Below are 20,235 nucleotides of genomic sequence, written 5' to 3'. Positions count from 1 at the left end.
TTCCCACCCCTTTAGTGCCTGAATAGTAACATCACCTTTTTCAGATGAACTCAGATACTCAGTTAGTCTTCCTATTGTCATCAAGCATAACCACCTCATTCTGATATTAATATAAGGAAATATTTAGATGTAGACAAGCACAGCATTCCTATTGTAGACTGGATTGGGATTGTAATATGCTGTATTGTTATCAAAGGCCAGTGAATTCCTCCATTCTAGCAGAGAATCACCTCATACACTCTGCCCACAGATAAACTCCCAGTCATAACAACAGTAGTGAGTCCAGATGGAGATCCACACAGACACCTTGTAAAATCAGAAACTACTCTAGTGAAGCTGCAAAATGTCCTAAATGTTCTTTGTTTTTTAAAGCTTGTTAGCATTTTCAGTTGTAGAACTAGTTGACAATTTGTTGGTGTTTGGCTTTTGAGGCGTTATCAATGTGTCAATCAAATTCAGTATCCTTATGTTGTAATTAGTGCACGCATCCAGTAATGATGTCACAGTCACTTCATTAAATAACATGATTACAATTGACATTCACTGTGAATCGCCTTGACAATTACTTTGCAGTTCAAATAATACCATAATAAACACTGTATTCACAGGTCATTACAATGCCAATTAATAGATTAGCGCACAGGTTGCTTTTGTGTGCATCACTAAAAGAGAGGAAACCCACACTAGCAGGATCTCACGAATTGCAGCATGCTTGTAGTTACAGCTTTCATGTATATGAAAATTAGTCATTTTAAATGTTTGCTGTAATAAATTGTATATATGATCACTCGATTAATCATCAAAATAATTGTGTGATTACTCTATTACTAATATAATCAATAATGATAGCCCTGGGTTCTTTCTAAACAGACAGCAGTCTCTGTAGCAGTTCATCCTTCCCTGCTAATTTTCCCGTAACGGTGATAAACTCCAGCAAATGACAAACGGTTGCGTCGGAATGGGCCAGCCTCACCCTTCAGCCTGCTTCACTGTGTAATTATGTGTGACATGCCCTTCCTTCACCACTACTCAAAACAAGCAAGGCATTCCTGACACATTGATTTCATCACAGACGCCTCTAGATAAATAACCATGTAGAAAAACTCAAATGACAGCAATAATAATGGAACTCACAAGGATTAAACATGAGTTTTCGACTTTCTTATCCAGTTCCTAGAGAGTGTCTGAAGTTCAGAGGTGGACTGGGGCCCTCAAGAGTCCCTAAATTTAGTATGATGAAGAAAAATGCCAGAACCTGAACATCTAACAGTATCCATTAGAATTTTCTTGCTTTCTTGTCATTTTTATACTTTTATTCACAATTAAATTTGTATTTTCTTTTGTTTAGTTAAAATTAGTTGTCCACTGTGCCCAAAAATACTGAATTAAACCATATAGTTTAATCAAATTTGTGTTTAGGAAAGCTCACAGAATGTACACACCAAAGGCACTGGTCTTTAGCGTGGTCAGCTTGATTGTTCCTGCTCCTCTTAAATGCTTGGCTTAACTGCCAGGATACAGTAACCAGGCCAGCTCAGATATAATCACACAGTACAGGTCAGCACTAGCCTGGCCTCCATCATGCGTTCTGTCTCCCTCTCTTGTACTGCCCCACTGTCTACTCCCTGTCTCTCTCTCATTGCTTCTTGCTGCCTATCTCTTTCCACACTCCTGCATCTCCATGAGACTTATCTCCGCTCACGCTGTCTCCCTGATCTCGGCTCTCTGTCTTTATTAATCCCGTCTCTGTCCTCCTGTCCCTGTCTATAGCTCCAGGCCTGCATGTGTCATCTCTGCTGTCTCACTGATTTTATCACAATGAGCCAACAAAGCAACACTGTTTGGATTTGTCTTCTCCTTAACCAGGTCACCTTTCTCTGATAATATCACTGTCTCAAAACAGAGGACCTGGCCAAGGCAGCAAAGCTTTCTACAACAGTGTAGAGAATGCATGGACACTGGGGACGAAAGATAAACAGCAAGGGCCCACGCTTCAGTTTCTCACTGTCTTCAGTTACACATTACTTTAATAGTTATTGAGTAATTCATAGTAATTACTAGTGTTAGTACACAAACACTGTACTTGAGTGATGCATAGATACCTTCTGTAAAGATATAACTCGATTAAGTCTTGTACTTATATTTCTGTTTATTAGTGCTTGAATTTCTGTACGAATTTCTGTGTGTTTCTATGAATGTGACAGGCCAAACAAATTAGCAAATTTAACCCCTTATGTAAATATGTGAATATGGTAATAACCCCAGTCTAAGGCTTATTATTCCATGACTACATTGTCTACAAGGCAAACTGGCTGCCTTAAGGTTCAGTTTTACTTCTGCATCTGTGAACATGTGCACAGATGTTTGCATAAGTGTCTAAAACCAAACCTGCACATAACGTGACCATGTACACTGGTGTGCAGGGTCTAAACCAGAATGAATAGAAAATGAGGAGAAAAGTCTTGCATATTTTCTGTTTTTGTAATATTTTGAAGATGGATCATATAAGTGTTTGTAGCATCGCTCATCTTCTGCTAGCCATTCTGCTCTGTTTGAATTTGTGCCATTAGTTCTGATCAGGTTGGGTATTGTTTGGGTCTTGTCATGGTTAGTGCTATAGTGGTTTCAATCAGGTTCTAATGACATATAGTTGAGATTTTGGAGGTGTGCACAGTGTGGCCTCAGCAAGCCTCTGTGAGCTTCGCTTACCCATGAACTCCTTCTTTGCATTTGTTTCATATTCTTTCTTGTCCTTTAGAAAATGCTGGTTTTTCCCACACATGAGTAACAAATATTAACACATGCTGCAAGATGTATTGAAGCCAAAAGAAGGACTTTTTACTATGCAGTGGACTGGATGTGAGGACTCCAAAAGTGCAAGTACTTATGATGGACAGATACCTTAAAAAGATGGTTCTTCAAGCGTTCTGTAAAGCAAATGGTTCTGTGTCAAACCATGAAAGTTCTTTGCATGGTGAAATGGTTCTTTAGACTGATGGAGAATGTGTTGTAGATGGTATAGAACCTTTTTCAAAAAGGGTTCTATATAACACCCAAAAGTGTTCTTCTATTGTTACGATGTCAAGCTTGTTACAACAGAAGAACCCTTTTGGATGCTATGTAGAATCCTTTTTGAAAAGGTTCCATATAGCACCTTCTACAACACATTCTCCATTGGTCTGAAGAACCCTTTGGTCTGAAGACGCAAAGAGCCCTTTAATCATGCAATGGGTTCTTTGCATGTTCATGGTTCTATAAAGAACCATTTTCTTTACTAAATAACCCTTGAAGAGCCATCTTTTTTAAAAGTTATCTGCTTTGTTATTCTCCACCACTTGTAAATACTGAATAATAAGTCTTGAGATTAAGAAATGAAGATTAACTCATAAACTGCAGTTTAAATCCAGTTTTTTAGATCACCTTCATTTCCTATAAAAGCTTTAGTGCTAACAAGGACTGTTCCACTTGTAAAAGACACAGAAGCAGCACTGCAAAGGTTCTCTTGCATATAAATGTGAAGCACATCCCAAAGTGCTTTATCATATGACTTATCATACTAAAAAGGTCTCTTTTGTAATGTTACAATAAAATAGCTCTGCAACTCAGACAGCATTCAAATAAGAGACACCTTTTGCTGCATATGACACCACCTTCCAAAATAATAGCTAGTCATATTACCTGGCAGAATGATAAAAGGCAGTCTAGACATGAATTTGAACTCCACTGGTGTTTTATTATACAAACACTACCCTCTTTTTGGATACGGTCCAGTCAGACAGTGCTTCACTCTGCATACGTGGGTGCGTGTGTGAGTTTTAATGCGTAGGTGTGTGTTTGCTACAAGGACGAGCGCATCTGTCCACTGACATTTTGAAGGTTACCTAATATTGGTCTACTATTTCACTGCCAGCGAAGGGAGCAAAGGTGAAAAATGGCTATGGCACACGAGAAGAGCTAGCAACGACCTCTCATGGAACTCTTGTCGCCATAACAACACCTTGCTGCAACTGAGTAGACATGCGGAAGAGGTGATGAGGTAGTGTGTACCAGAGAGAGAGAAAGAAGGAGAGAGAGCAGAGAGGAAAGAGTCACAAAGGGAAGGAGAGGTTCTATAAGAAGAGTGACGTAAAACAGAGCAGATCAGAATCAGAACTGCTGGCACTTTTTTCCATTCATTTAATTTTTGCCAATCAAAGGATACACGGATGGTATTTCTCATAGACTTTCTTTCAGTACCAGGGGCTTTCTCTCTCAGCTCAAATATGGATTTAACATGGAGATACATAGAAGTTTGACTGGCCTTCAGCAGTTGTGACCTGGTCTGTACTAACACTCTCCGTGTGGTCAGCTTTGGACTGCTTCTTCTGTGGCCAGCAGCAGGTGAGTCACTGAGTTGAGCGAGAATTAGAGTTAATCCTAATTTATTAACACTAGAAAGGCCAGAATTCCAAAACTAATAGAATGGCTGTAGGTTTACATGCTTATTTATACCACAACAGACAATAATTGAAAAAATAAATAAATACATTTTATAAGTTGGTTTATGTCTTTACAAAAACATCTGGATGACAAATTTATATTACGAGTTTAATTATTTATTAATTAATCCATAAGCACCAGAACTTGTACTTAACAGCAGAGGCTCTACAAATAACATTGCATTTCTGTAAAAAAAGCTTTGTGTTTTAAATGACTTACTTTCACATGTAAACACAAAGAATGACAAAATATAAAAGGAATGCTTCTGTTGCACATGGGCAAATATTTGTTACTATGCGTTTGTATTAAATTAGACTAAATGTTCATACAAAGTACCAATTGTATTCATAGAACTAACAAATATATATTATTTAAATCTTTTAGTGTAGCTAAATATTAGCATAATTGAAATGAAAGTCATTCATAACCCATTGTTTTGTTGCAAACTTCTCACCTTCCTCAGATGGGGCTTAACCATCTTCATCACCTCACTCTCTCCTAGGTGCTGCTCAAGTGTTTGCAACTCATTGTTGTCCAGAATATATGGTGTACTGTTTACCATATATTTGCAGCCAACCAAGGCTTCACAATGAATTTCATTGGTTTGTTCAACATAGGCTGTTGTCTAGTAGAAATACTCAGAACATTTATGTACTTTGAAATATTGTTATCATAACAATATCATACTAAAATATGCACTACTTCAGTAAAGGTCAGGAAAGAGTAGATATGACTGATTTATTTAGTCAAAATGATCTCAAAAATTTTACATGGCCAAAATGACCTCCTCTGCCTAAAATGAACGGTTTGATCAGAAATGCTAATTTTGCTAACATTCACTGAAGCTACCAATTAGCATTATGCAAATACCACTGTACATATTGGTGGCTTTCATTAATTGTTAACAGTGTTAGTATTGGACTGATATACTCCTTTAGCAGACCCCTGTTTATGGACCTTTACATGAATTCCTCACTCTCACATCCATGCAACTTTCATATATATATATATATATATAGGACCCCCATGGACCCTCACAGAGCAGGTACTATTTGGGTGGTGGATCATTCTCAGCACTGCAGTAACACTGATGTGGTGGTGGTGTGTTAGTGTGTGTTGCGCTGGTCTGAGTGGATCAGACACAGCAGTGCTGCTGGAGTTTTTGTCCACTCACTGTCCACTCTATTAGACGCACCTGCGTTGTTGGTCCACCCTGTAAATGTAAAGCCAGAGACGATAGCTCATCTCTTGCTGTACAGTATGAGCTAATCATCCTCTAGTCCTTCATTGGTGGTCACAGGACACTGCCCAAAGGACGCTGTTGGCTGGATATTTTTGGTTGGTGGACTATTCTCAGTCCAGCAGTGACACTGAGGTGTTTAAAAACTCCAGCAGCACTGCTGTGTCTGATCCACTCAGACCAGCGCAACACACACTAACACCACCACCACATCGGTGTTCCTGCAGTGCTGAGAATGATCCACCACCCAAATAGTACCTGCTCTGTGAGGGTCCATGGGGGTCCTGACCATTGAAGAACAGGGTAAAAGGGGGCTAACAAAGTATGCAGAGAAACAGATGGACTACAGTCTGTAATTGTAGAACTAGAAAGTGCACCTATATAGTAAGTGGAGCTGATAAAATGGACAATGAGTGTAGAAACAAGGAGGTGGTCATAATGTTATGCCTGATCGGTGTATGTGTGTGAGTCAGTATGTAATGTATATGTAGGGCAGTATGAGAGATGTCTTTTGTGACATCATAGTCAGGTAGCTTTGAATTTTCTCAACATTATGGCATTAATTTCATAAGAGAAAAAAAAGTGTTTGAATGTAAGCTGTGCGAAAACTGGGCATCGATCCCAAAAGCACAAGCACACTCTTCCCAAACAGGTCCTAATATCCTGTACAGTTTTGTGGTTCTAGCTCAAAAACTGTGACTGGTGAAGACAAAGAACAGTAATAAAACGGAGAACAGTAAGTTGGCTATGTCAAGCCACCTTAAAAACTGAATAATAAGTCTAGAGGTCAAAAGGTTAAACTCATAAATACTCAGAAAAGGTGACTACTATTTGTAGTCAAAAGGTTTTGAGGTGGTCATGGTGGCTACACTCAAATTTAAACCCAAATTTAAACATCAAAAACACAGCTCAAACAACTTCACTGTTTGTTGCTGAGGCTTAGAGCTCATCTAAACAGAATGCAATGGACAGAGCATCAAGCATGTGCTGTGGAGCTTCTGGACTGCTTTGTTTTACCTGCATTTGTAGAACAGCTGTGGCTACATGTTCATGCAAACTGCACACATATGAGGTTAGTGCAGGTAAGGGGCTTGAGAGATTTATGGCTTTATAGGGAGATGAAATAACTGATGGAGAAAGTAAAGACAGAAACAAAGAGATGAAAGGGGTAATGGAAGGTCAAAAGTGACAGATAGCACATTTGTTGTGTGATTGATTTATAACACAGTGAGACAGTGAAAGGAAAACAGCGAGAGAGACACTGTACAGTGCAGCTGAAAAATAACAAAGACCTATAGAGAGGGGATATGTGTGCATGATCGTGTGGGGTGATTTATTGAGTGGGGGGAACGGAGAAAGGGAGAGATGAAAGCTAATGGAATAAGAGACTCATACTACTGCACCTGAGACCTGCTGACTCCGTGTGTTTCAGACATGTTTCAGGACAAAATCTCTTGACTATAGATAGATATTATGCACCTGATAAAATTATATTTAAACAGCTATTTAATTGGGCAGCATTTTTACTGGCAAAAACACACTTACAGCTGAGATAAATAGTTTTAAACAGTGACGTTGTTGGGAGGGGGTGAGTGGGCTTTACACATACAAGAGCCATCAATGCTGTATTATGGTTAATACCACATAATGTGTTTTCCAATATATAAATCCATTATATGCATATATCAGCTACTTAAAGGTGCATCCATTACACACTAACGTGTTCAATTGCGCACACTCAGCTTGTCAAAGCATCGTGGACAGAATGGGAGGCTGTGGAGCAGCCACACATGAGACTAAGGTCACCATACTCGATGCCAAGCGCTGGCTAGAGTACAATAAAGCTGTACTGTGCCAGGAACTGACCTCAGTACTCTTCTTGAGGCTGAATGCAGTCAAAATCTCACAACAGTGTTCCAACATCTAGTGTAAGGAGCTAAATAGAGGCTGATACTGCAGCAAAGGCAGGACAAACTCACTATTAATACTCTTGATTTCAGAAGAAATGTTCAATAAGCAGATGTCTACAAATGTTTGGACATACAGTGAAGGCAGCTTCATAGATATAATACATATCGCTGCTGTCAGAAGAAAACCTTGTATCTCCATTTTTGTCATTTCTCAGTTTTTGACATGATTTGAAAATGCCTGTTGCTCTTTACATTGTGTGTAAATTTCATGAAGAATGGACCAAAAGAAATGGCCCAAAATGATTTGGAAAAAAGTCTGGTTCCATTGACTTACATTAAAAATAAAGTATGTTTTTTCCTTCTCCTGTAAAGTTACCCTTTTGGAGATACAAGGTTTTCTTCCAACAACAGCGACATGTGAAACTTTGATATGACACCATGTCCTGACATTGCATGAAAACAAGTGTGTGTGTGTGTGTGTGTGTGTGTGTGTTTGTGTGTGTGTGTGTGTGTGTGTGTGTGAGGGACAGAGTGTGTGTGCACATTTACTGTCAGGGTCAGGCAGACTATGGGCAGATAAAAGCTGATTAAACATCCGCTCGATGTTAGCTGTTGATGAAAGCCTGTGTCCTTTCAGCTCCAGCGTCATCATCAGGCTTCTCTTCTCGGAATGGCTCGATTTTCCTTGCCTCGCCACTGTCCTCCACCAAACAGCTGTGATAAGTCCAGGCAAACATTACAAATGACTGAAGGAGAGCACAGTCATATAAAAAACACTGCAGTGCCAGTGCTACCGGCAGTTCCTTGTTGTCATAACAGCTTTGGTCACTAGTGCTCATATCACCTCTGAGACCTTTATTCAGGCAGGACCTTTACTATGGAATTTTGTACTGTATTGGATGACAGTGCTGTCCAGGTGCTGACACTTCTCTGCCCTTTTCAGTCCTGTCCAGTATTTTTTTAACATAACACTGTACATTATCTTTATTGTTGCTTTCCGTGCCGACTAACAGGTGATTTAGAGGATTTCCTTTTGCGGCTCCCAGCTGAAGTGTAAACAAATCTGCTTAACTGTCATGTTTGTGTTGGAGCTTCTTTTGCTTATTTTGTTCTTTTTCACACACATGCAGCTGGATTCGGTTGTTATAGCTAAAGTTTCAGTCTAGCTGAGACAATAGTTTGCTTGGATGTTGTTTTAGTCTAACCTAAGATAGAGAGAGAGGGAGAGAGAGAGAGGCGATGTACATTGATTCACTAATGCATGAAATCATGTCTGTTCCTAAACACTACAAGTAAATGGTACATTGTCAAGTAAAATCATCTTAAATCTAGTCAAATTGTATCTAATATTTCTCTTGTTGTAAGAAATATGCTTGAAACAAGCAATATTATCTGCCAATGTAGTGAGATAATTTGACTAAAATGACTTAAAACAAGTAAAAAAGTTTAGAAATAAGTTTAAAAGAAGTAAATAATCAGTTATAAATAGCCTTCTGATCAGCTTACACCTGTCTCCAAATGAGAAATATTAAACACACACTGATTAAATTTAAGACCACTTTATCACTTTCACTTGACAAGAAAATATTTTTTGCAGTGAACTGTTTGTCTGAACCTGATAGGACTAATTACGTCATTTGGGACAAGTTCTGACATCATTAATAAAATGTTTTTGGGTTCAAGTATCACGTGAGCTTCTCATAACCTGACTTCTATCTCCATTTCTATAAACCTGACTACCACCAATTGCAAGCTAAATAAACCCCCACTTTGTTGTGTTAGCACCTATTAAGTTGTCAGATTATCAATAAACAAAGCTGAAATTAACATAATTTAGTGTAATTATTAATTTAAAATTAAGTATATGTTCCACTTTAACTAAAGCAGGGGTAAGTGGGGACCAAAATCCACCCTGTAAAAAAGGAGGGTTTTAACTTTAAAAAAGTTTGTTATTGTGCTGCCTTAAAATTTTGAGTTAATTGAACTTCTCATAGTAAGTTAACAGGACAAGAATATGTTTACACTATGTCAGCTTATTATTTGCTTAATTAACTTAAAATTGTCAGACAGCACAGTAACCAGCTTTTAAAGTTTTTTTTACAGTGTCATTAACTGAAACAAGAACACCATCATGGTTGGAATAACAAAACATGTGAAATGCATTCAGGCGTATCTTTGGGATTTAGAATAACATGCTCAAACAACAACCTCTCCAGATTTGCAGATAAAGAAATTAAACAGAAACTGCATTAATGCTGGGAAGCTCCGCCCCCTGTGTTACCAGGCACAATTTAACAGTCACTTGCTCTGTAAAAAACAACTAATTACTATAAAATCTGACGCTTTAACCTGTGTTAAAAGAAGCTTAACCATTGTGCACCTTTTTTTGTCAGACTGCTGTATTTAAAGAATACAGTGGATAACTGTGGGATATTTGTATATTTACAGTATATTTACAGTATTTTTTTAAGTGTAGACTTTTGTTACAGTCAGTTTCATGCTGAGTTTTGCCAGACTATGGATGGGTTTGGACAGAATTTTTTCAGATTACAGATTCAGAACTCGGTGCTGTGGGTCAGCTCATACCTGGTCAGAAGGATTTTAAATTTGGTTTAAAATTTGAGGAAAAATTTAAAGTTTAGTGACATAATTAAACACCTAACCAATCTGCCTGTGCATGAAAACAAGAACAGCTGATACTGTTTTTCCTATTGAACTCTCCTGAATAGACTGCTGCACTGACCAAGCCACAGGATCATACTGCCCCTAGAGTCTGTGTTGTGTGCTGTTCCTTCACTAAGACATGTGTACACAAGCGCTGAATTGGAGGCCTCAATGCATGTCAAGTGCCTCCAATCTCAGAGACTCTGTGTACAGAACTCCAGTAATAGCCTGAGCGCCTCTGCGTGACCTGCTGAATCCTCCCTTCTGTGGGCTGCTGCTGACCGGAGCGGTCAGGAGAAACTCCGAGGTTCAGCTTGGTACAAATCGCTACTTTGAGACACAATACATCTGTGGTTTGGCAGACAGGATTCCAAAAGAGAGAGAGATGGATGGGAGCTCTGCAGGGCTCTCTTTGAGAGCGAATGGTCTGCTTTGAGGAGCCAACAAAGTGCTGCTACAGCATACCTCAGGCAGGGGTTAATTACTACTTCTGAACTGTCAGCAAGTTTTGCTTCTATACCCTACAGTTCATTTTTTGACTGAGTTCTCCCTGAACTCTGGTTCATGTGTCCACTGATATGTTAGCCAAGGAGTTAATTGAAACTGGGACTCAAATAAAGTCACAAAGCTTAGAATGATTTATGGTGCCATCAGTGGAGAAAGGTAAACAACGCCAAGCCCATCTACAGGTAGCTGCTTCTGTCGAAGGCTTTATAAGGGCCTGGGCTCCGGATGTACCTTTTCTCCACTCAACCTGAATACAAGCCTTCATCCCCTGAGGGCACGAGACACCTAATCACACAGGCTGTTGGAAATCAAGACAGAAAGAAGAAAGAGAGCGAGGGAGAGAGGGAGTCATAAAGAACATAGGGAAAGAAAGGCACAGGGTCATAAAGAAAGGCAGGGTATTTTTTGGTGTAAGCTGAGATGAAAGGTGGTTGGCTGGGGGCAGGCCGGGCCGTGGCCAGCGCGGGCGGTACAGACGGAGCTAAATGGAGAAAGAGCTGAGCAGTGAGTCTGACCGCTCTAACCAACAGTGAACGGGGGAGACGCGCTCTTTTCTCCTTTCACCACTGCGCTTCCTGCGTTCAGCGCTCAGCAGAGAAATGCAGAGTTTGACTGGTGTGACCGAGGCCCTTCGCTGCAGTTAGCGTGAGTCATATACAGATTACTAGTTTAGAGCCAGTAGCGGGTAAACTTCGTAGAAAGAAATATATAGTTTATTTTATATATTGTACAATATACTAGCACATATATGTATGGATACAGACATGCATGTATGTTTGTCTGAAGACGTAATGTTGTGATGCGTTATTTCTGCTAAATTTCTAAATGTGATCAGTAACCTCTCTGAGACATGTCCACATGTCCATGACGGATGGATGTTGGTTTTGTTGCTGTTTCTTTCTTATTTATTTATTTATTTATTTATTTATTGCTTACTCCATATGTAAAATTGTGTGAAAGGCTTAAATTTAGGAATTAGTTCACCTCCTGACCATAATCTGGAAGAATTTCAGACACAGGATAAAAAAAAGAGAGAGGGAGAGAGAGAGAGAGAGAGAGAGAGAGAGAGTGAGAATGAGGGAGCTAGAGAGTGAGAGAATGAGAAAGAATGAGGGCCGTAGAGAGAGAGGGACAGAGAGAATAAGGGAGGTAGAGAGAATAATAAGAGAAAGAGAGAAAGCACATAAAGGATGTAGATAGAGAAAGAGAAAGAGGGTGATAGAGAGAGAAGAAATAAGAATGAAGGACATATGGCAAAAGAGAGAGAGAGAGAGAGGGACATGGCATATGTGAAGAGTTTTGAGTATAATTAGAATAGAAGATGTAATGGAAAACACATTTTTATCTCTCTAATAAAGGCGATATTAATTCATCAGAATATTGCATTGATATTTCTCATATGTGTAAAGCCCACTCCCCCCCAAAAAATAACTGTATATATACACACACACACATGCCTTTGTATTGATTTCAAATTCTATGATGAACAGAACAATAGAAACGGTCCAAAATGACTTGGAAATAATATTGTTACATTAACTTACGTTATAAGTTAAGAATATTTTGTCCATCTCTTGTAAAGTTACGATTTTGGAGATAACGTTTTTTTTCAGACAGTCATACAAGAGAATGAACGAAGGATAGAGAGAGAGAGAGAGAGAGAGAGAGAGAGAGAGAGAAGAGAGACTGAAACTGATCTTAAGCCTTCCAAACTATTTAACAGACTTTCTCTGAAATTGTCACTAACTTTCTGAGCTTTCCTTTACGTTGCAGTGTCTCCCTTCTTGCCTTCATTTCATTCTTCATAAGTTATTTCCTGTGGTGCAGTATTTAACCTGATACGATCTATAATCTGTAGTGCTTTGTGTGTGTGTGTGTGTGTGTGTGTGTGTGTGTGTGAGGACTCACATGGCTGTGTGAAGCAGTCAGTGGTTGGAAGTGCTGGCAGGAGTGAATCAGTGCCTCAGTCAAAGACACAGTCTGTACATACAGCTCACACAGGAGCAGAGAGACACAGACTGCTGGACAGTCAAACCAACTTTCAGACTGAATGTGTTCACTAAAGAGAGTTCTGTCTCTGTGCCGCAGGGACGCGGGAGGCATGGACCCCACCATGGAGTACGTCAAGGTAGGACTATCATTGCCTTTTTCCACTTATGCATGTCTTTTTTCTATTTGTTAGCATTTCTAGCACTATTTTCATTCATGTGTTTTTGTTTCTGACTGTTAAATGGCCTTTGACCATCACTACAAAATGCTGTGGATGGGACAAAGCAGTTCAAGCCATGACTGACTCTTTGGGCTGTGTGAAGGGTTTCATACAGTCTCATGAAGTTCAGGGTGATGTGTTTAGGGTCAGGGTCATTTCTCTAGGCTGTCAGACACTACTGAGTGCTTTTGGGTCAGTAAGTGCAGAGTCAAGCTCTCTCTGTGGGCAGTGCAGACTGAGATTGCATAGAGGATATTAAGGTTTTCTATTAGCCTCTATAAATATACATACTATATTACTGAGATGCAAATTAAAAGTCTCTTGTTCTTCCCATTGAATTGTAAACAGACACGCACAGAAAGTAATTTACATGTGTATGCATGTGCATGTAAGTCTGCAATAAGAGTTGCTTTGGTTCATGATGTGGCCTTCAGGAATAAGCTTGAGTTTTTTTTTGTCAGCAACCTCAGTGCTAAGTAACCCAGCGTTGATGCCTGCAGGGTTAGGAAGCAGAAGTGTTGTGATAAGCACAGTTGCAGACATACACCTCCCAAAGCCGGGAGAAGCACAGGAAACACTAGAGGCAGAGTTTACATGAGCTCCATCAGATCAGCACTGTTTGTAATGCAATCCTCCTGAGAGGAGCTTCAGAGCACAACCTCAGCAATAATGCCATAATTATAGTCTCAAAATGAGGAAATTAACTTGATGTAAAAACAACGTAGACGAGGCCTGCAAACAAAGTAGTTCAAATAACTGCATTATGTTGCTTGATACGGTGAAAAAATTAAAGCATTGAATTTGTTTGGTTTAGATGTGCCATATGAAAAACATGTCTACACAACTTCTGCTGTAAGTAGAAGACAAAACTGTGTAGATTTGATTAACTTGCAAATAATGACTTGACTATAGTAAATTCAATGCATAATTCAGTCACTGAGATGTCAACAAAGTCATGAGTCAGAGTGCTTTGATGTGAAATGGTTTTGTGTAGAGAAACTTTCCAGCTTCTTTACAGTGGTAACAGGAACCAGGGAAAGGATGCAGTGTCTACAATACAAATTTGCTATGCAAAACAACAAGTGAATCCGCTCGTGTCTTCTAAATATTAACAGATTTTCTTGTGAATACATTTTTTTTTAAGATTTTTGGCATATTCCACAATAAACCAGATCAAACACACATCACAACATCAACACACACAAACTTCAAATAGTAATAAACAGTCTCATACACTACTTAGTCCTTTATATTACACATAGATGCCTTTTTGTTTTAAAGCATTTCTTGGTAACACTATTTGGAGTGATCTTTTGTAGATGATTAATAAACTCTTAACAGATTATCAGTAACATATCAATAACATATCAGTGAAGTAGCAGTAGTGAAGTACTAAATACACTGAAGTAAATATCTTGTAGATGTACTGTTGATACATTACTTATATTAAGTTGATGTATTGTTAATATGTTACACAAAACCTAACCTTACCCAACCTTAGCCAAATCCTAACCCCAACTCTGGCCCTAATCCTAACCCTAACCTTAACCTCAACCCAAACCTAACCCTAACCCTGGCCCTAATCCTAACCTTACCCAAAAACTAACCCTAACCCTGACTCCAATCCTAACCCTACCATTAACCTCAGCCTACAACCTAATCCTAAGGACCCCTCAAAATACAGTGTCAGTCATTTCTTTTACAAAAGTAATAGCATTGGACTAATGTTCTATGACAATTTTTTAATGTTGATAATGTTAAATACTGGTAAACCTTAAAGAATAAGTTTTCTTTTGGACTATATTGCCTCATTGTGCCCTGCATGTTCCTCTCCCCTATGAATGGCTTTCATTTCAATGGCCTCATTTCAAAAATTTGAAAAAATGTCTCACTATCAGCCCACGTCGCAACCATTTCATGTAATAGTTTCGTATCATGTACTAAAAATTTTGTGGGAGCTTTTAAACGACTGGGATATCTGGTTCCTATCACCACCACTGTGAACAATTCTTGGTAAGTTCCTCTAGAACGGTGCATTTCACGTCAAACCACTCTTGACATCTTAACAACCAAATTACGTAGAAGTTTTAACATTCCCCTTTAAGCATTTATAGCACAGTAGTTCCAGTCATACATCAGCGCAAGACAATACATCATTGAAAACAATCTTGGTTTCTTTTTGAGCAAAACAATCATAACACAGAACCAGTGCACACACACGTACACCAGAGTGTGATCTGATCATGTCCTGATGAACGTCCACCATCACAGACGGTAACCTCGTTGTGCAGAGGCAGACAGATGTGTATTATTGCTCTGAACGGGCTGGCAGAGTGTGTATTGGTGTATCAGGTTTTCCAGTGTGCACACCTGCAGTCTGCTCTCTCACACTGATGAGGGCTGTCAGTTCACTCTGTCACCACACATTCACCTCTCTCAGCCAGCTGAGATACCGTCCCACACTCTCACACACACTCTCGCTCTCTCTGTAAGAAGCGATCATCTAAGGGTTCACAAGTCTTTGTGAAGAGTAAACCCCTTAGTAAACCCCTCACCATCCTACCTTAGACTTACAGTACAGACAGTACAAACACACACAAACACACAAACACACACACACACACACACACACACACACAGACTTGTTTTTATACAGAAAATGGGGTCAGGAAAAAAGCAGAAAACATATTTAACAGATTTTTTCAGTATTTAGTGTGTTCACTCTTTAATTTTGTAACGACTTTCATTCTTTTCCAAAGACTGTTCTGAGAATGCCAGCGTCTATAACTGACTTGCAGATTTTCTTCTTTCATGTCTATTTCCTTGTCTCAGTAACGGCTACACATCCTTTCAGACTCAGAGTGTTGACTTAAGCTCTCACAGTGGAAACGCTTGTGAGTGAAAGTTTTAGATACTGTTTATCCGATGGTGACAGTTTTGGTGGTCTGTGAGTCTTGCATGGTTGTTAGGAGCCCTGTTTTCTCTGGAACTTTCAATATTTTTTGACTTCAGTTTTGAAAACTCTTGTTTTTTTACTTAGTTTCCTTTGCCTTGCTCAGTATATCTTCTATAGCCCATCTAATCTCCTCAGAAATACCTCCTGAAAAATGACATGTAAAAAAACTTGAAAAAAAATAGTACTTGATGGCTGTTGACTGGAAATGAATTAAATTAAGGGAGGTCTATGAGTACTATATGTGTATACTGTGTGTGTGTGTGTATATATATATATATATATATATATATATATATATATATATATATATAGTAGACTGTAACAGTAATACTAGACTGTCTGAGCTGACCTCACACTAAAGTAAGGACACAACCTAAAAGCTGTTGATAAACATAACCATGTATGATGCTAGTGGTGGTCACTGAGTGTGGTGCCTGTTGAATAAGCTTGTGAACCCCCGACTACAATCTTTCAAACTGGCCTATATATGTTAATATTAGGAAAAAACTAACATATGTCCAACATTTTTCCGGATGCCTGGCCATCCAGTGTTTCTTCTGAAATAAAGGGTGTTAATAGAGAGTTTATTCCCTCATTTGCAGCAGTAACAGCTTCTATTTTTCTAAGAAGGCTTTACACTAAATGTTGCAACAAAGCTGTGAGGATTTGATTGCATTCAGCGACAAGAGCATTAGTGATGTCAGGTACTGATGTTGGATGATAAGTTCTGGTTCATAAACACCCTCAAACTCATCCCCAGAGAACACAGTTTCCGCTGCTCCACAGCTCAGGGCTGGAGAGCTTTGAACTCAGTTTTGGAACTTTGGGGGGGCTTTAAGGAGCTGAATTCACTGGTTAGAAATGGTGTCTGGATACTTTTGGGCATATAGTGCACTTTAACCCATATGATCTGGCTCAAATTCTGACAAATTATGTTACAGATTATCTCTTGGTAAATCTAATCTAGCTTCAGTAATGCTTACGAGTGAGTAGAACTGATCTCAAGGACCTGAGGAACTGCAGGAAGTCTGTATATGTGTGTTTATCTAAAGAATATCAAGTATTAGATGTTAGGTGTTGCGTATATGTGTATATGTATATGTGTGTCTGTGTGTGTGTGTGTGTGTGTGTGTGTGTTGGGGGGGGTGGGGAGGGGTAAATATCTAAACACAGGCTTAGGCTCTTCTGCTGTGCCAAGCTCTTATGTTTTACCTGTCTCTTTCCCTTACTCCTAACCACACACATACATACATACACCACCCTGGTGAAGGTGAACCTCTGCTTGCTGTCATTAGACAGTGTAGGATTTCCTCTGTTCTGTTTAACCAACACTGCAGAGGCAGCACTGTTTTGATGGATCAACAAACTGTTACCCTATCAGAACTCCCGCAGAGTTTAGCATGTCTAGCACATATTGCCTGCAGCGTCTATCTCTCTATCACTACAGGAAGATCTGTATAGAAAAAAAGTATGTGCAGTGCAGCCTTATAGCTGCGAGCAAATCTGCATTGTGTTGCACTGTGAAGCTTCAGGCCACTTAACCAATTGAACCCTAGGCTTATTATTAGTGGTGTAACAATACATTGGGACATTATAATATTGCAGTGCAAAACTGTTACAATGTACATTGCAGCGATGTGGCAGTGCCTCTGGGAGAACGGACTGGGTGTTAATTTTACCCTTTAATGCATCTACTTTGTTTGAAAACTAAAGTTTGAAACTACTGTTATGTAGTTCTAAGAGAAAACAATTGAAGTGTTGGCCCCCATACAGTTAAAATGTCGTCGCTGTGCATGTAATTTAATGTAAATAAGTGTGAAATATTTTATTGCAGGTAATTTTGGACTATTCCTGTAGCTCCATTCATTGTGAAATTCATACAATGTAAACGGCAGTTGCTGTGTTCAAATAATGTAAAACAATATAAATAAAAAATAGAGATATTTGTCATTTTGTTCGGACAGTGATGATATGTCTGTCTATGTTTGGAAACGTAATTGATATTTAATCACATAAGCTGCTACTGCTGTGATTTTCTCTTTCCTGCCCAACTAAACTGATTCTCAAACTGCTGATTAATGTTTACCTTACACCAACAGGAAGTTAGCAATCAGAGAGAAAGTCGGAGAAGAAACATCAAAGTCCAAGTGTGCTGATGTCACTTCCTGAGGCCAGATGGCCTGTTCTTTTGCGGTAAATGCTCCCTTTTTGTGCCAACTGGTTTCACCTATGGTTAAGGTCAGGGTTTGGAGTTGTAGGACAAAAGGGGAACTTCAGAGTTCAGAGATGCCTGGACATTTGTGATGATTAAAACCCTTATAAATTCTCAACATTTCTGATTATTGCTGAAACATATTAATTGTTCTAATATAATGCTAGTGCACTAAAAACTTTTAAATCATTTGTTGGAAGCTGTAAATACTCCATAATGATTAGAAAAGATGTGTAACAATAATATAAATAGATATAGTACTTTGCAAGAGTCAAAGACCACCCTTCATTTGTTTAATTTCTAGTCAAACAGCCATTGAGTAGAAGTTATTCATTTTTATATTCCACTTGCATATGAACAGGGGGAGGTCAGAGGAAAAGTAAGTTCCAAAACTGAAGTAAAAAAAAATCATTAAAAGATCAGGAATCTTAACAACTGCAAGACCTGGTAGACCAAAAAACTGTCACTGTCAGATAAACAGTACTTTGAGAGACAGGAGAGAATCAAGCTCCACTTTTGCTTCAGATGTGAAAAAATCCACCGGTGTTTCTGTCCATCCTTCCACTGTGAGAAGACAACTCAACATGGTGGGTCTGAAAGGATGTGTAGCTGTCAAGAAGCTGTTATTGAGAAAAAGCTTGAAACAAAGATGAACATTTGCAAATTAAACAAAGAAGCTGCTGGTGTTCTCAGAATAATGAACTGACCACCCCAGAGTCCAGACCTCAACATTACTGAATGCATTTGAAGTTACTTGGATTGTGAGAAGCAGAAAATGCAACCAACTTCTAAGACTGAACTTAGGAGGTGTGGAAAAATATCCCTGCAGATTTCTTTGAAAAACTGAAAGCAAGTGTCTTGTAAAGAGCAGTAATAATGGCAAAGGGTGAACAAGCTACATATTGAAAGAAGATACTATTATAGTTGTGAAGACATAGTGGCCATTTTGACTGGCGAATAATGAAATGATGGGTGGTGTCTAACATTACTCTACAGTACTGAAATTGTGAGATATTATTAATCATTTAATAATGTCTTGTTATTGCCAAAAAACATGGTATTTTTGTTGTGCAAAAAATATTGGTCACACTTTATTTGGACGGTCCCCTATAGATGCTCTACAGATACTTAAATCATTAACAAACATTCTGGTGATATTCAGTTGATTATCGATGACATCATGGTTAGGATTAGCGTTAGGAGTAGGTGTAGGTTTTACACTGAGGTTAGGTTTAGGGTTAGGTTTAGGGTTACGGATAGATTTAATAGAATCTTTCACATTGAAGTTCAAGTTCAGTTGCAAATAATGGATATATAGTTGAACGTTACTTAAAGATATGCTGAGCATCTACAACACATCTACAGTGGACCATCCAAATAAAGTGCTACGAAAGTGTTATTATTATTAATATAATAAGTGATTTCAGACTTTTGAATGCTAGGATATGAGGTGATGGCATGCTTGAGTGAAAGATAGAGGGGTGTACCATCATCTGTGCTGTCCTTTTTTATGTCAGTCACTGGGCTGGCTAGTGTTGCGTGAGAACCAGAGATCGCTTTCATTCTGATGTGTTGTGGCTATTATCATCAAAGATGATCGGGAAAGGGAGGAGGGTGGAAACTGTTTGGAGGAGGGCTGGATGTCTAAAAATATCAGTGTTTGATTGGGTGTGGAGCACAACACTACCCTCAGGGAGCTGAGCATGTTTGGGAGACTGAGGGAGTGTCATAAATTATAGTGGCTTAATTGCACTCTTCACAGATTCATGACACCAGACACGACTTTAATGCGCCGATCAGGAATCACTGCAACTGGAAGGGCGGTTTTGAGTAACAAAGGCTTTAGAATGACACCCCTGTCACAACAATGGTTTTGATTGAATGACTCTGCCATGCCCATCTCTGTGCCCATAGAGCATGAACAATTAAACTATACGTTCCTCATAAACACTGCAACAGAACTGGACTGGTATCTTCAATCAGGAGTGGAAAATACTTTCAGAATTGTCCTCTAATGCTATGCTTAAGTATTATTTTGGAACATTTGTACTTTACTCA

General features: G+C 39.0%; 1 protein-coding gene across 3 annotated transcripts in view; it reads left to right on the top strand.

The window, feature by feature from the left end:
• bcar3 (BCAR3 adaptor protein, NSP family member) overlaps window positions 1-20,235 on the top strand; it is an 80,065-nt gene that overhangs the window by 16,390 nt on the left and 43,440 nt on the right. Inside the window, exons 1-2 of one of the 3 annotated variants that reach the window (XM_036579182.1) lie at window positions 3,917-4,380; window positions 12,889-12,928. In XM_036579182.1, the coding sequence (XP_036435075.1) occupies window positions 12,902-12,928 (27 nt within the window). In that variant the 5' untranslated portion in view covers window positions 3,917-4,380; window positions 12,889-12,901. Of the gene's footprint in view, window positions 1-3,916; window positions 4,381-11,101; window positions 11,446-12,888; window positions 12,929-20,235 lie in introns of those variants that run through there. The other 2 variants (XM_036579183.1, XM_036579180.1) reach the window with 2 other exon arrangements.

This window comes from Colossoma macropomum, unplaced genomic scaffold (genome assembly GCF_904425465.1).
Source record: "Colossoma macropomum unplaced genomic scaffold, Colossoma_macropomum, whole genome shotgun sequence".
Taxonomy (NCBI): Eukaryota; Metazoa; Chordata; class Actinopteri; order Characiformes; family Serrasalmidae; genus Colossoma; species Colossoma macropomum.
This window is presented reverse-complemented; position numbering and strand designations above follow the sequence as displayed.